Source organism: Pseudorca crassidens, chromosome 13 (genome assembly GCF_039906515.1).
Source record: "Pseudorca crassidens isolate mPseCra1 chromosome 13, mPseCra1.hap1, whole genome shotgun sequence".
NCBI classification, from domain to species: domain Eukaryota; kingdom Metazoa; phylum Chordata; class Mammalia; order Artiodactyla; family Delphinidae; genus Pseudorca; species Pseudorca crassidens.
Genome location: NC_090308.1, coordinates 66,257,315 through 66,275,244, shown reverse-complemented (window position 1 = coordinate 66,275,244; position 17,930 = coordinate 66,257,315). Strand labels below are relative to the sequence as shown.

At 40.7% G+C, this 17,930-nt stretch overlaps 1 protein-coding gene across 1 annotated transcript in view; it reads right to left on the bottom strand.

Annotated features, from left to right (window-relative positions):
* Positions 1 to 17,930, bottom strand: part of MDN1 (midasin AAA ATPase 1) — a 155,097-nt gene that overhangs the window by 136,248 nt on the left and 919 nt on the right. Inside the window, exon 2 of the mRNA XM_067702559.1 lies at positions 10,906 to 11,132. Within this exon, the coding sequence (XP_067558660.1) occupies positions 10,906 to 11,132 (227 nt within the window). The remainder of the gene's footprint in view (positions 1 to 10,905; positions 11,133 to 17,930) is intronic.

Below are 17,930 nucleotides of genomic sequence, written 5' to 3'. Positions count from 1 at the left end.
ACGAGAGGCACAAAGAAAACAGATTCAACTGAACCTGGGAGAGTCAAGAAGAGATGCTTTGGCTGCACCTTAAAAGATGAAGAGGTGATCGTCATAAGAGGCAGTAAGATTGGAAAAGAGGACAAAAAGCTACAAGACATACAGGAAATAATTAACAATGGCAATAGTAAGTCCTTCTGCATCAGTGATTACTTTTAATGTAAATTGTTTACTCACAATCAAAAGACACAGATTGGCTGAATGGATATAAAAAAGAAAAAAAAGCAACATCAAACTATATGCTATGTACAAGAAACCCACTTTGGATCTAAGGCTACACATAGGGTGAAAGTGAAGAGATTAAAAAAAAAATTCCATGCAACTGGTAATCCAAAGAGAGCAGGAGTGACTATATTAATATCAGTCAAAACAGACTTTAAATGGATAGAATAATGAGACAGAAGATCAATAAGGAAACAGAGGACTTGAACAACACTATAGACCAAGGGACCTAACAGACACATACAGAATACTCTACCCAGCAACAGCAGAACATATATTCTTCTCACATGCACATGGAACATTCTCCAGGATAGGGCACATGTAAGGATGCAAAACAAGTCTCAACAAACTTTAAAGTAATGAAATTACACAAAATACTTTTGTATAATAATACAAAATATTACAATAGAATGAAACTAGAAAGCAACAGAAGGAAAACTGAAAAATCCTCAAATATGTGGAAATTAAACAACACACTCTTAAACAACCAATAGATCAAATAAGAAGTCACAAGGAAAATTAGAAAGGACCTTGAAACAAATGAAAAGAAAAATACAACACACCAAAACCTATGGGATACAACAAGAGCAATGATAAGAGGGAAGTTTATAGCTACAAACATGTATATTTTAGAAATCTCAAGCTAACAACCTAACTTTACACCTCAAGTAACTAAAAAAAGAATAAACTAAACCCAAAGCTAACAAAAGAAAGCAAATAATAAAGATTAGAGCAGAGATACAGACTAGAAAAACAACAGGGAAAAAAAATCAACAAAACTAAGCGTTGGTTTTTGAAAAGATCAAGAAAAGTGATACACTCTTAGGTTAACTAAGAAAAAAATAGAAGGTTCAAAAAACAACACAAATGAAAGAGGGGACATTATGGATGCCACAGAAATAAAATAGACTGTAAGGAATACTATGAGGGAATTCCCTGGCAGTTCAGTGGTTAGGGCTCCACGCTTCCACTGCAGGGGGCGTGGGTTCAATCCTTAGAGGGGGAACTAAGATCCTGCATGCCACATGGCGTGGCCAAAAACAAACAAACAAAAACACACACACACACACAAAATTAACAATTGTTGGTACGGATGTAGAGAAGCTGGAACCCTTGTGCACTGTTGGCAGGATAAAATGGTGCGACTCCATGGAAAACAGTACAGAAGTTCCTTTAAAAAAAAAAAAAATAGGGGGCTTCCCTGGTGGCACAGTGGTTAAGAATCCACCCACCAATGCAGGGGACACGGGTTCGAGCCCTGGTCCAGGAAGATCCCACATGCCGCAGAGCACCTAAGCCCATGCGCCACAACTACTGAGCCCACGCACCTAGAGCCCATGCTCCGCAACAAGAGAAGCTGCCACAATGAGAAGCCGGCACACCATAATGAAGAGTAGCCCCTGATCGCCGCAACTAGAGAAAGCCTGCGTGCAGCAACAAAGACCCAATGCAGTCAGCCATCCATCCATCCATAAATAAATACATATATACATACATAAATTTTATTTAAAAAACTAATAATAAATAGGGACTTCCCTGGTGGCTCAGTGGATAAGACTCTGTGCTCCCAATGCAGGGGGCCTGGGTTTGTTCCCTGGTCGGGGAACTAGATCCCACATGCATGCTGCAACTAAGAGTTCACATGCCACAACTAAGGAGGCTGCCTGCCGCAACTAAACCTGGCACAACCAAATAAATAAATAAATATTCACAAAAATAAAACTAGCATATCTTTTTTCACCACAAAGCAAACATACTAATTTAATTACAGATTGAAATACAGTGAATCACATGATGCACTTATCCATATGGCCCAGCAATTCCATTTCTAGGTATATAGCCAAAAGAACTGAAAGCAGGGTCTCAAAGAGATTTTTGCACACGCATGTTCATAACAGCACTATTCACAATAGCCAAGAAGTGGAAGCAACCCAAATGTCTTTTGAAAGATGAATAAACTGCGGTATATACATACAATGCAATACTGTGTAAACTTAAAAAGGAAGTAAATCCTGTCACATTCAACAGCATATATGAACCTTCAGGACATTACGCTAAGTAAAGTAAGCCAACCATAAAAGGATAAATACTGTATGATTTCATCTATATTAGGTATCTAAAGTAGTCAAATTCACAGATACGGAAAGCAGAATGGTGATTACCCGGGGGCTGGGGGGAAGGAGCACAGGGGAATTGTTTAGAGAGTATAAAATTTCAGTACTGCAAGATGAAAAACGTCTGGAGACCTGTTTTACAACAATGCAAATATATTTAACACTACTGAATTGCATACTTAAAAATAGTTAAGATGGCAAATTTTATTTTTTTTTTACCATAATAAAAATAAGTATGTGCATTTTTTTTGCGGTATGCAAGCCTCTCACTGTTGTGGCCTCTCCCGTTGCGGAGCACAGGCTCCAGACGCGCAGGCTCAGCAGCCACGGCTCACAGGCCCAGCCGCTCTGCGGCATGTGGGATCTTCCCGGACCGGGGCACGAACCCGCGTCCCCTGCACCGGCAGGCGGATTCTCAACCACTGCGCCACCAGGGAAGCCCAGTATGTGCATTTTTAAGAATGAAAATAAACTTTAAAAACTTAAACATACTCTACAGAATTTATGTGTACTGCAAACATGGTGATTCTCAGTATATTCAGGTAGTAAATGATGTAGAAGCACATCCTTCTTGTTTCTACTGTACTCCTTGGCATGCTGAGTAGAAGGAAACCCAGGAAGTGGGAAAAGAATCAAAGCAAACTCCTCTGTGCCCTCTATGTATTGGTCAACAATGAAAGCTATTGGTTTAGCTCTTTCTGTACTCTCATTACCCCGTCTACTCTGAAGTGGGACTAGAACAGGGGGTATGTCAACAGTAGGTATTATTATCCCAAATGTGAAGCTAAGGAAATTGAAGTGGTTAGTTTATTTGCTCAAGGTCACAAAGCTACTAAGTGTAAAGTGGAAAGTGTAAAGTGTAAAGCCTGAATCCAGGCTTTCCTGAATCCAGGCTTTCCAAATCCTGAATCCAGGCTTTCCAACTCCACAATCAGATGTGTGATTCAGTTGCTCTACTACAGACGTGAAGAAAGTGGATTCATCAAGAGTTGGAGTTTTCTCGATAGATAAGAACACTGAACCGACGGACAAAAAAGCAGTTATTAATAGAAAGACAGCAACCATGAGGTCAAAAATAGAATTTGAAGCCACATAAGGAAGGTACAAACTGGAAAGAGCTGATTAACAGGAAGAAAGAATTGGCAGTCCCAGTGAGGAGAAAGACTAGTGTGTTAAATGAACTAGTGGGATAGGAGATGACAGTCTGGGAACGGAGCGTTTGAGCCAGTGACTTGTAAGGTGGTGGTGCAGATGTGAGCTAGACCCAGGGTGTGACCACTGCAGTGAGCAGGGTAGGTGAAATGAACACAGAAGTCCACTGGAGATTAACTAGTCAAGGAACAACAGAGTCAGCACTGCATGGATATTCCAAGTGGGACACAGGAGCTGGGGTGGGGAAGAAGACAATGGGCCGGTTGCCAAGTTCTTCAAAGAAGGAAGAGGAGCTCAGAAGTTCATCAGTGATCACAAGAAAGCAGCAGCAGAAAATAAAGCAGAAGATGGCAGGTGTCATGGCAACAAGAAAGTCCAGAAAACTTCACAGAACAGAGAGGAGGACACCCACTAAACATGCAGACTGTGAGGGACATGGACGGTTCGATTAAAGACCCCCTTCCCTGTTAAGGACCAACACGAACACGGTATCAAGACCACCATAAATCAGTGAAGACAAGGAAGCAAAAGTAACAGAGAAGAGGCTAAGTATACAAGGGAGTGTGCAGGTTATGGAGCACAAGCAGGGAAAGGGTTTGGGTGAGGGAAGAGGCCTGGATGTCAGCTGGGTGGGACGATACAAAATGAGAATTCAGGAGATGGGTGGGAAGGCTTGGACTTCAATGAGCAAGCCAGGCCAACAGGAATAAAGGCTTTGTACATTAATGCTCATGATATTCTGAAGGAGACTGGACAACTGGGTCTCAGGAGATTTAGCTGTGGGGACTTCCCTGGTGGTCCAGTGGTTAGGACTCCCCACTACCACTGCAAGGGGCACAGGTTCAATCCCTGGTTGGGGAACTGAGATTCCGCATGCCGAGCAGCACAGCCAGGAAAAAAAAAAAGATTCAGCTGTGGCTTGGAAGAGAGACATGGCAGCTGTGGTGTAGGAGGCTGGTCGTCCACTAGCTCATGGGCAGCTGGTGCTGGCAGTGCATGTGGAACCAATGGGCAGCAACAAACATGTAGGAGATAAGCAGTAACCAAGTCATCAACCCGACCCAAGAGGTCTTTGAGGATACGGGGAAATGAACAGAGTGGACTGGCAATGGCTATAAACCTGTGTAGTAGAAGGCTTCCCTATAGGGGAAACAGACTGTGGTCCACTGCAAGTATACAAAAGGAGGATGGGTTGATATTCCCTCCTGAACTTAGGTGACTACAACACCCTTTTCTCTAGAGACCCATCATTTTCAGAAAGTGCTCTAAAATTCTGATCCAGGCAGTGATGGATGGACCAGTAAAGCATACTTAGGCAGAGAATAACATGATCAGATTTTTCCCTGGAGAATATTCGAAGTCTATGGAGAATGGTCTCTTTCCTGGGATAAAACAAAGAGTGGTAAGGTCTAAAATGCAACAAGGAACACTATCCAGTTAAACGTCTAATCTTGGATCAGCCACTTACTTGGGCAACTCAGCATCTAGAGGTAAGACCTGTGGTCCAGTTCTGGCTCTGACACTTAGAACAACTTAGTTAACTTAGTTAACCCCTCTAAAGATTTGAAATGGGACTAAGAGTGCCTGAATATGTCACAGTACAAAGATTAAAAAGATAATGTTTATCTACTTACTTAAATACTCTAAAACCTGTATAAATATGTGTTATTACTAAAATACCACCATTCTGTTCCAAAATCCACACTCCTAACTCCCACGGCAGATCCACAGATTTTCATATACAAGTATGTTCAATGTCACATTATACATCAAAAATTCAAAAACAACCTAACTGCCCAACAAACGGATAAGAAGGGGTAAAATACTACACAACTTTTAAAACAACTTTATTTACTGATGCAAAGATGTCCATATGTGACTAAATTTAAAAACAAGACGCAAGTTAAAAATTATGTGTTTTTATTAAAATTAGTATATAGTCAAATGTCTGTTTAGATTTTATTAAAATTTTATTTTGAAAATATGTGCACAAATGTTCTAAAATTTGCTGTGGGGATGGTTGCACATACCTGTGAATATACTAAAAACCACTGAATTGTACACTTATGTGGTATATAAACTACATCTCAATAAAGCTAATTTTTAAATGTGTGCACATAAATATATCAGTGTGCACACTCTCAGATGGGTGCGAGAGTAAGAAAAAGAAAAGGAATTTGGGAGGAAACATACCAAACATAGCAGTTATCTCTGGAGAGTAGGATTTCAGGGTGGAGAGGACCTTTTGCTTTTTACGATTCTGTATTATTGAGTGTTACCTAAACATATTGCTTTTGTAATTAAAAGAGGATGTTCTTTTCCTCAGAAGAATGCCGCCAGAATAAGTAAAATAATTCTTGAAGGGGGAAAAAAGTCTAAAATTAAATGTGTGTTACCCTTACAACATTCCTGGACACAGTTTTGAAGCAGAGGTTTATAAAAGCATAACTACTTTTGGTCCCTCATTCCACTCTATGCCAGCCTGATTTCAGCATGATTGTACATATATATACAGCACTTTACACATGAAGCATGCTCTACCATAGCATTCCACCTGCTATTGTTCACAAAAGACCATTAACAGGCCCACCTATTATTGCTCTTCCCAATCAAAGACATAGCACTGATGTGGATCCACATGTCCAGGACAAACTGACAGCAAATGCGAAATTGAAGCCAAGAAATTAACCCAGTACAACCCAAAGGAACTTAGGTGGTTACCATAGTCCCCCCTTATCCACGGGGGATGGGTTCCAAGACCCGGAGTGGATGCCTGTCACCACGGATAATACTTAACTCTATAGACACTTTTTTCCTATACATACATGCGTATGATAAAGTTTAATTTATAAATCAGGCACAGAATATCCAAATTGTCAGCAACACTACTCCTGTGCTTTGGGGCCATTATTAGTAAAATAAAGGTTACTTGAACACAGGCACTTTAATACCACAACACAGATGGTTACTAAGTGACTAGTGGGTAGGTAGCAAATACAGCATGGATATGCTAGAGAAAGAGATGACTCATCCCGGGCAGGACAGCACAAGATTTCATTATACTACTCAGAACAGCATGCAACTTAAAACTTATGAACTGTTTATTTCTGGAATTTTCCATTTAATTTTTTTGGGTATGACTGACTTCAGGTAACTGCAACCACGGGAAACAAAACCACAGATAAAGGGGGACTGCTGTATTCTTTCCTTCCTGGGAGTATAAATATAATCTTTAGCTATAACATGCTGTTCAGATCAAGTTCTGTGTAAATCAGTCAACAAATATATGAACGGCTCAAACAGGATGAGTGGGCAGCACCACAAAGTAGAAAAAAGAGCATGGGCTTTGGAAGCAGCTAACCTAGGACTGAATTCCAGCTCTGCCACTTTCTAGCAAAGGGACTTTGGGCAAGTTACTTAGCATCTCTGAGCCTCAGTCTCCTTATCTGGAAAATGGGAATAACATCTAACCTCTGACGGTTGCAGACAATGCCAATAAAATGCGAGAGTAGTTGTTGTAGTCCTCATCATTAATGAAAGGCAGTTTCCACAAGATTTGCATGCCATGGTTGAAAGGACAGTGTGTTAAAGGGACTCGCAAGGACCAGGGAGAGGGGAGAAACAAGAAAGGGGGAGCAAACTAAAAGAGCAAATAACTAAAAGATGCAAAATATAAGAGTAAAGTACAATCAGAACTTAAAAGTAAGGTTACACTCCTGAGAGAACACTAAGGGGAAAAAAAAAAATCAACACATAATGTAGTATTAACCATCTGAAACCATCTACAAAGCTACAGCTGAAGAAATCCGGGAACACAAGAATGGAAAGTTAGGAACAGAACTAGATGATTTTTCAAAAACAGCACTTTGAAACCTAAACTAGTATATCAGAATAGAGAAAGCATCAACAGACCAGGAGTGTTCTCACAGAGTCCTGCTAAAGAATCTGCCAAAGAGTAAAAAATGCATTCAAGGACTACAGATGTACAAACAGTAATGAACAAATAACAACAACAAAATGGTAATTATGTGAGGTGAAGGATGTGTTGACTAATGTTAATATACTAAACGTTTCACAATACGTGTATCAAATCGCCACACTGTACACCTTAAACTTACACAGTATTATAGGTAAATTATATCTCAAAAAAGCTTAGGGAAAGGGGGACCAGTAATGAACAACTAGCATAAGCAAGGGAATAAAAAGAAATACCTTGTTACTCCTGCGATACCTGATGGAAACTCCAACTAGGTACGCACCCTGGCCTCAGAAAGAGATGTGGACCCGAAAATGAATGTCATTAGGATCCGAGGCAGCCTGACTGGGTTCCTCCTCTCCAGTCTCTCTTTTCTAGATTTTCATCCTCATCTCTCATCTGTTCATTCTTCCACTCCTCACTCTTCCTCCACAATCTGCACAGTACGAAACCTTCTCTAATTTCCAAGAGGATAACACACTCATTTTTCTTAGTTTAATGATTTACTTCCTTCCCTTAAGTATTTGACTCACACCTCTATTAATGTATTGTATCCTATTGTTTGCAAATACAGAAACTCATTACGTTTGACTTTCTCACCCCCACGATGTGGCCCAGCGCTTAAAGGGAGGACTCATATTTACCTCCTGAATAAATGACTGCATCCTATCTAAATATATTAGGTATACTCCTAATACATTAGGTAAATTCCCAAACAGGAAATTTAGAGCACGAGCCAAACTAATCAGCTACATTTCTTAAAACTAAAAATCGAAATCCCATTCCACATCACTACCTACATAGTTCATTTCATATCATGCATTGACTTATCATTTACACACGCTTACACATGGTGCTTTTTTTTTTTCCTTGTTTTTAAGTTACTCCATCAGGGGCACCTTTGTTGCTGCATTATATCATTTCTGGAACAAGGTGGGAACATAAGTAAAATATACTGCCTTGGCAAAAAGAAAAGAAAAAGTAGGAGTGTGCCTCACATTCACTGAATATGAACATCAAATCTGAAGCTGATGGGAAAGCAGATGTAGCCAACCCATCATTTTAATGATTCTCAAGCACAGCCCTAGAGCACTCTACCACTAAGGCTTAAGAGAAGTGGGGCTAAAGTCACTCACGCATCAGTCCTACAGAGTGAGCACAGGACAGTCAGCACACCCTGTGAAACCGTACCACAGTCAAGCACACCTAAGTGATTAAAGCTCCCAGTGAGGCCACAATCCAGATCCTCAATCAACCCAGAGGATAAGCTCCTGGTACCTCGTACGATGGTGATCTTTAACTTCGCTGTATATGTTTTAGTCCCATCAAACTGGGCCCATTTTTTTTTTTTTTTGGCTACTCTTTTAGAAAAGCTCATACAAATTATGGTTTCCCCAAGCCTTCATTTCTTATTACCTCATCCAAGGACCAGACTAGAGATTATACTTCCAGGAAAGCCAAAGTGTACTTATTGTGTTGACGAAGACTAATAATAAGAGATGCCCTACTGAGTGAAGTAGTCAGACAGAGAAAGACAAAATATATGATATCGCTTAAATGTGGAATCTAAAAAAATGGTACAAATGAACCTATTTACAAAACAGAAATTGAGTCACAGATGTAGAAAACAAACTTATGATTACCAAGGGGTTAAAGGGGGAGATAAACTGGGTGACTGGGATTGACATATACACACTACTGTATATAAAAGATAACTGATAAGAACCTACTGTAGGGCTTCCCTGGTGGCGCAGTGGTTAAGAATCTGCTTGCTAATGCAGGGGACACGGGTTCGAGCCGTGGCCCGGGAAGATCCCACATGCCACAGAGCAACTAAGCCCGTGCACCACAACTACTGACCCTGCACTCTAGAGCCCATGAGCCAGAACTACTGAGCCCATGTGCCACAACTACTGAAGCCCGTGTGCCTAGAGCTCGTGCTCCGCAACAAGAGAAGCCACCACAGTGAGAAGCCTGTGCACCGCAACAAAGAGTAGCCCCCGCTCACCACAACTAGAGAAAGCCTGCGCACAGCAACAAAGACCCAACGCAGCCAAAATAAATAAATAAGTTTATGGGGTAAAAAAATAAAAAGAACCTATTATATAGCACAGGGAACTCTATTCGGCCCTCTGTAATGACCTATATGGGAATGGAGTCTGGAAGAGAGTGGATATATGTATATGCATGGCTGATTCACTTTGCTGTACAGCAGAAACTAACACAACATTGTTAACCAACTATACTCCAATAAAAAAATTAATTAGGACTTCCCTGGTGGTGCAGTGGTTAAGAATCAGCCTGTCAGCGCAGGTGACACGGGTTCAAGCCCTGGTCCAGGAAGATCCCACATGCTGCGGAGCAACTACTGAGCCTGCGCTCTAGAGCCCACGTGCCACAACTACTGAAGCCCGCGTGCCTAGAGCCTGTGCTCCGCAACAAGGGAAGCCACCAGGATGAGAAACCCACACACCACAACGAAGAGTAGTCCTCGCTCGCCGCAACTAGAGAAAGCCTGCGCGCAGCGATGAAGACCCAACACGGCCAAAATCAATTAATTAATTAATTACTTTAAAAAGATGCTCCTTTAAGTACACAGAACATTATTCATGTTTAGAGTTAAAGTCCTTTATCTTCTTAATTGAAAACCCCCTGACACTCATTTAGCTGCCTCTTTTGACTATTCCACACAAACCTATCATTTTGAGAAAGCCTGGTGCAGTGGCACATGCCTATAGCCCCAGCTACTCAGGAGGCTAAGGCAGGAGGATGGCTCGGGCCAGGAGTTCCGGGCTGCAGGGTGCTATGCCGACTGAGCGTCCGCACTAAGTTCAGCATTTTTGGGGTGACCTCGTGGGAGTGGGGGACCACGAGGTTGCCTGAGGGGTGAAGCAGCCCAAGTTGGAAAGAGAGCAGGTCAAAAGAAAAATGCATTAGAATCCAGTTCTTATACAACTTCTTATCACATTTTGGATGTAGATTTACAGAAAATTGGAAGGGATACTAGAGCTCTTGTAACCCACTCACTTCAGCTGTTCCAGCAAGCAGGAATCTCACCCATCTGAAATGGATGCTGTAAGAGCCTCAGCTAGAACTCATTTAGATCTGCCTTATATGCATGTCTTGCCAGGTGACAGAATCCTTGAGGGCAGGGAGATATCTTGGTTAAATTTTCCAGACCTGTCTTGATTGTCAAGACTTAAAACCTAGTAAATGGTCACTAAACTGAGCTGGATAAATGGCTTCTGCTGTGATTATTTTTATAAAATAGTACCACTCCTCTCTCCCCTTTCTGAATTTCCCCTTTTCTCTTCATCTCAGCTCAGACTCCTCCTTACTTCCCAGGAGAGAGTAGGTTCTACCACCTCAAGGAGAAATGTGAAGAATAAAACTGTTACTCACGGGAGGACGTCAGGATGGTTACCAATGAGTCTGCTCATCGACACACAGAGCCTTTCGTGTAAGTCATGGTTGACTTGGCCCCCAGCTTTAATGGCTTCAGCATTCCTTTCCAGCAAATCCAAAAGGAGAGGGCGCAGCTGGCGGCCAACCAGCACAGTACAGTCCTTATCCAGAAGTAACTGTGCTAAGGTACTCAAGATACACTGGCGATCTTGAGGTGTCCACACCTGAGAGAAAGGCAAAACAAAATTTCTACGTAAATGATTTTCATTTCTACTGCTACAGAAGAACAGAGTCCTGGCTTAAAATCAAACTATCCAATTGCCAGACTTCACAACTGAGTTTATCTTATAAAACATGGTGGGGTTTTTTTTGGCAATAGAGGATTAGTTAATTGAATGTAAACGCTGTTACAAATAAGTTTCAGTCCACTGGGGTTTGAGTTAAAAGGACTGACACCAGGATTCCATGTAAAATGCTAGATAGCTTCAGCTTCCTTGAAAAGTAATCTGTTTCAGAGTCATAACAGTTTCCAGGGAATCCAGTGTTTCCCCCAACACCTTTGCCTTGGAGGAAAACAGGAATTAAATGAGAAAAAAATAAAGTGCAGTTAGTATGCAAAACTGGCAACTCTCTTGAGGAAAGAATAAAGAAATCAGTTCCTGGAAATGAATGATGATATATTCCCATGAAGGCTTCAGATTTTAATTAATAAACAAGATAGATCCAAAGCAGACAGCCACACTTTGATATGCAAGATGAAATAAACCACAGAATTCTAATGCCTGGGCTCAGTATGTCCATAAGCATAAAAAGAAAAACTGAAAAGTATGTAAAAGGTCTCATATTGCTTGTGTGTATGCAAGTGCGCACAACCCTTGCTGCTGGGCAATGTGACAGTGGTTTTAAATTGCCTGAGGCGTATACCCTCTGACCCAGCAAGCCCAAGGCTATGAATTTATAGCCTAAAGACTTTGACACTAAATGGTTATCTATAAGAGTACAGCTTGGGCACAACCTAAATACCATATTCAAAAATATAATAATTTTTTCCAAAGTTCCAAAGTTGTAGGTAGTGCTAATAATTTATTCCATTTTATTACTTACTAGTGTTTCACCATATGAGCATACCACAACTTGTTTATCCTTTCACATGTTAATAGATATTTGCACTGTTTTCAGCTAGCATCAATAAAGCTACCATCAACATTCATGTACAAGAGACTGATGGACATATGTTCATTCCTGTCTTTTTTTGGTTTTTGGCCACGCTGCACAGCGTGTGGGATCTTAGTTCCCTGACCAGGGATCTAACCCGAGGCCCCTCCAGTGGAAGCACGGAGTCTTAACCACTGGACCACCAGGGAAATCCTTCATTACTATTTTTTTTTTTTTTTAGCGAAGTATAGTTAATTTACAATGTTTCAAGTGTACAGCAAAGTGGCTCAGTTATACATATATATATACATACATATGTATATATTCTTTTTCAGATTCTTTTCCACTATAGGTTTATTACAACATATTGAATATAGTTCTCTGTGCTATAGGGTAGGTCCTTGTTATTTATCTATTTTATATATAGTAGTGCGTATCTGTTAATCCCAAATTCCCAATTTCTCCACCACCCATATTTTCGTTACTCTTAATCTTTTTATTACCAAAGAGTGAGATTGCTGGGTCACACAATAACTGTATGCTCAACTTGATAATACACTTTGGCCATCCCGCCGCATGGCTTGCAGGATCCTAGTTACCCAATGAGTGATCAACCCAGGCCCTCAGCAGTGAAAGCACAGAGTCCTAACCACTGGACCACCAGGGAATTCCCTAAACTTTTATTTTTAACTTAAAAAAAAAAAATTTTAGGGCTTCCCTGGTGGCGCAGTGGTTAAGAATCCTCCTGCCAATGCAGGGGACACAATTTCAAGCCCTTGTCTGGGAATATCCCGCATGCCATGGAGCAACTAAGCCCATGCACCACAACTACTGAGCCTGCCCTTTAGAGCTCGCGAGCCACAACTACTGAGCCTGCATGCCACAACTACTGAAGCCCGCACACCTAGAAGAGAAGCCGCCTCAATGAGAAGCCCGTGCACCACAAGGAAGAGTAGCTCCCGCTCGCTGCAACTAGAGAAAGCCCGCGCACAGAAACAAAGACCCAATGCAACCAAAAATAAATAAATATAACAAATAAATTTTAAGAAATTTTTCAATGTTTAACAGAAGTTGTCTTCCAGAGTATCTGCACCATTTCACATCCCCACCAGCAATATCTGAGCGCTTCAGCTGCTACATAACTTCACCAACACATAGTATTATCGGTCTTAATTTTAGCCATTCTAGTGGAGGTGGAGTGGTATATGGTATGAAGTATTTAATAGCCATTCATTTATCTTCTTTTGTGACGTATTTATTCAAATCTTTTACCCGTTTTTAAATCGGGTTGCTCCTTTATTAACTATGATGGTGTTTGTAGATCCTCTATATCAGCTTGAGGAAGTTTTGCTCTATTCCTATCTTGTTTTTGTCTATTTCTTGAGTGAACTTTGGTAATTTATATTCTATGAATGCTCCTGTCATTTAAATTGTCTAATTTATTGGCATAAAATTTTTCATATTAGTTACTTATTTTTTTATTCTTTTCAAACTCTGTAATGGTGGCCTTCTTTCATTCCTAATAGTTTGGATTTTTCCCTTTTATTCTTGGTCAATCTTTTCAAAGAATCAACTTCTGGTTTTACTGGTTTGCTATATTGTTTGTCCATTTTCTATTTCATTCGTTTCCACTGTTATCTTTATTATTTTCTTCCTTCTATTTATTTTGCGTTTAATTTGCTCTTCTTTTCCTAATTTCCTAAGGTGGAAGCTTAAGAAATATCACTAATTTCAAACCATTTTTTCCAAATATAAGAACTTAATGTTATAAATTTCCCTCTAAATGTTATGAATTTCCTTCTAATTGTTGTTGCCTGCAACCCACAAATTGTTTAAGCTATCATACAGTTTAAAATATTTTCTGATTCTCCCAGTGATTTCTTCTTTAGCCATCAGTTTCTTTTAATTTTCTTATTTAATCTCTAACATTTAGGGATTTTTCCCAGCATCATTTTGAGGGTTTTCCCTGTTAATTTAATCTCATTGGGGTAACTGAATATGCCTTGTATGATTTCAATTCTCCTAAATTTGTTGAGACTTGTTTAATGGCCCATCTTATGATCTACCTTGGTGAACGTTCCAGATGTGCAGAGTATGTATTCTGCAATTACTGGACACAGCATTCTATAAATGCCAGTTAGGTCAGGTTTGTTGATGGTGTTCAAGTCTTCTATATCCTTACTGATCTTCTGTATTTGTACTATCAGTGACCAAGGCTAGAGTGTTAAAAGTCTCCAATTATAATTTTGAGTTTCTCTATTTTTCCTTTTCTGTCACTTTTTGATTCATGCATTTTGACATTCTGTTATTAGGTATACGTATATTTAGGGTTTCTTTCTTAATTTTGCACTACTGACATTTGGGGCTGGATAATTTTCTTGTTGTGAAGGCTACCCTGTGCACTAGAAGGTGTTCAGCAGCATCCCTGGCCTCTACACTCTAGATGCCTATAGCACACCCCCATCGCAAGTTGTGACAACCAAAAAACATCTCTAGATTTGCTCTAGAAAGCACAATTGCCCCCAGTTGAGAACCAGACAGGGTAAGAAAAAAAAAATTTCAAAAAGAAAATGGAAATATGATGGACAGAAAATAGTTTCTTTAAAAATTTAAAAAAAAAGTAATATTTCATATACCATTTTAGAAAGCTTGGATTTTGATTCTGGAGACAGTGGGGAGCTCTTAGGCAGAATGGCAATAGATTCAGATTTGTCTTATTAATGATAATTTATATTAAGTGACCAGAATACGGATGGGAGATAATAGCTAAAGGGAACAGGGGCTTCTTTTTGAAGTAACAAGTGTTCCAAAATGGACTGTGGTGACAGCTGCATATATGCGTGAACAGAGCGAAAACCACTGAACTGTACACTTAAATGGATGAATTATATGGTATGTGAATTACATGCCAAAGCTGTCTTTAAAAAATTCTAATTATAGCTCATATGTATTGATTACTTACTATGGGTCAGGCACTGTGGTAAACTCCTCAAATGCATTATCTAGATCTCACAACAATCTTATTTATAGCAATAATAAAAGCAACCCGTTTTATAGACAACATTTACTATATTCTAGGCATCTAATCCTCATAGCAACACATAAGTAGGTAAAATTATCCCCATTTTACAGATAAGGAAACTGAAAAATAAAAAAGGGGTAAGGTCACAAAGCTAGGAGCAGAAACAGGAATCCATGTCACAGAATCTGGCTCCAGAGTCCCTGCTTTTAACTACTCTCTGTAACTATTTAGCGGCCACCATATGTAATACATATCATATCAAGAAACTGAGACTCAGGAGAGTTGAGCAACTTGTGGGAGGACCCAAAGGCAGTTAAATAAGAGAACAGAGGGACTTCTCTGGCAGTCCAGTGGTTAAGACTCCAAACTTCCACTGCAGGCAGTGCAGGTTCGATCCCTGGTCAGGGAACTAAGGTCCTGCAAACCGAGCGGCCAAAAAACAAAACAAAACAAGAAAAAGAGAGAGAATGGATTTGATCTTCAGCCGTACTTCAGCCCCAGTACCCACGCATGCTCTTAAGCACTCTGCTCTTCCTCAACATAAACAGTGATCAAAGAGGTAAGGTGTGACTCTGTGATTTATAAGAAATACAAATCGGGTCTTTGACCCTATTCCTGGCCGAGTTCCTAAAACCCCTGGAACTTCCTGTGATGAGAGAGAGAGAGAGAGATAAAGGTGTCTTGTTATGTTAATGCAGTGAATTGTGGAAAGCCGCTAAGATGGGAGCTGGTTGCCAGGAGAACCAATCATGTGATTAGAGTATTGGAACTTGCAGTTCCGTGCCCTCCCAGGAGGGCAGAGGGGCTAAAGATGGAGAGTTCAATCACCAACGGCCAGAGATTTAATCAACTGTGCCAATGTAAGGAAGCCTCCATAAAAACCCAAAAGAACATGGTTCAGAGAGCTTCAGGGTTGGTTGTCCTAATAAGTAAAACATTTCTCTGAGTTCTGTGAGCCACTCTAGCAAATTAATCAAACCCAAGGAAGAGGTCATTGGCACCTCCAATTTACAGCCAGTTGATCAGAAGCACAGGTGACAACCGGTGTGTATGTTGCGGGTGGGAGAAGTCTTTCAGGGCTGAGCCTTTACCCTGAAGAATATGATGCTTTCTGCAGATAAACAGTGTCAGAACTGAGTTAACTATAGGACACCAGCTGGTGTCTGAGACTTGCCTGGTGGTGGTGGCAAGAACACCCCCACGGTGCAATTAAGAGTCAGAACTGTAGGATGGTAGCGATAGTAGGGAGGAAGCAAAAGGAACAGATCCAATACTGAGTAAGGAAAATCAGGAGGACTTGGCTATATGTGACAGAAAAGGAGTGAAAAGGGACTGGATAGAGAGACAGTGGTGTCACCAGCTGAGATAAAGAAAAAAAAAGGAAGCACAATCCTAAAAAATTCTTACTTCAGATCCCAAACTCCATGAGAAGTAATGTTTCAAAAACTTTGCTGGGACTTCCCTGGCTGTAGAGTGGTTAGGACTCCGTGCTTTCACTGCAGAGGGCCTGGGTTCAATCCCCGGCTGGAGAACTAAGATCCCACAAGCTGCGCGGCTTGGGAAAAAAAAAAAAAAAACCTTTGCTTTCCAGTAAAAATTATTTTGCTTCCCAAAATAGGAGAAAAATAGAATGACAACACAATCAACTCTTCTCTGAGCGAAAGGCTTGAAACTATTACTGAAAATGGAAAGGAACAAACCTGAAAAACATCTCTCAGATTGGATAGAATCTGAGAGAGAACGTGAGACAAAGAAAGGGGAAGCACAGGTGTCCCAATCTCCTTAATTCAACTAAACTTTCAAGTAGCTTTTAAGTTCCTTAGCACTATTATATAGTCTCAGAATCTACCTGAGTGGTTCACACTTCAAAATATCAGATTCTCTTAAAAACGGCTACAAACCATTTTTCTCATTTTACTCCCAATACATAAGCACCAATTTTATATCCAATTACAGTGGAGAATCATAAATAAATCCCCTATTGTCCACGGTCCATGAGCCCCAGCTTCAGAACCTCTGTTCTAAAATGCAAGCCCACTTACAGAAAAATACTTCTAGCCACAATACGTAATTCATGAGCCTGTCACCACAAGCTCAGCTCATATAAACTGATCATCTCTTTCCTTAGTCCAGCCCACCAAAAATCTGTTTTCTTTCCTAGACCTCTCCATTTATGTTAGTGATTCCCTTCCCTGGGGGAATCACAAGCCAGATAACCCCAGGCATATCTTCCACTGCTCCCTCCCCTTTACTATACACGTTCATTTGTTGTCACCAAACAGAAATGCCTCTCATGTTAGTTCCCAGCTACTCCAGACACAAAATACCGCTGTTGTTTCCTAAGCAATAGGATATATACGGTCTACATACTGGAATTCGAAAAAAAATGTTTTCTACTCTCAAGAAGCTAACAGGACTTCCTTGGTGGCGCAGTGGTTAAGAATCCGCCTGCCAATGCAAGTGACACGGGTTTAAGCCCTGGTCCAGGAAGATCCCACATGCCGCGGAGCAACTAAGCCCGTGCGCCACAACTACTGAGCCTAAGCTCTGGAGCCCGCGAGCCATAACTACTGAGCCCACGTGCCACAACTACTGAAGCCCGTGTGCCTAGAGCCCGTGCTCCGCAACGAGAAGCCACCACAATAAGCTCGCGCACCGCAACGAAGAATATCCCCCGCTCGCCGCAACTAGAGAAAGCCCACGCACAGCAACGAAGACCCAAAGCAGCCAAAAATAAATAAATTAATTTTTAAAAAGAAGCTAACAGATATTGGGGGGGAGCACAAAACACAAAGTTAAAATGCCAAATGAAAAAACTCAAGACAGCTGGTGGTAAACGAGAGAT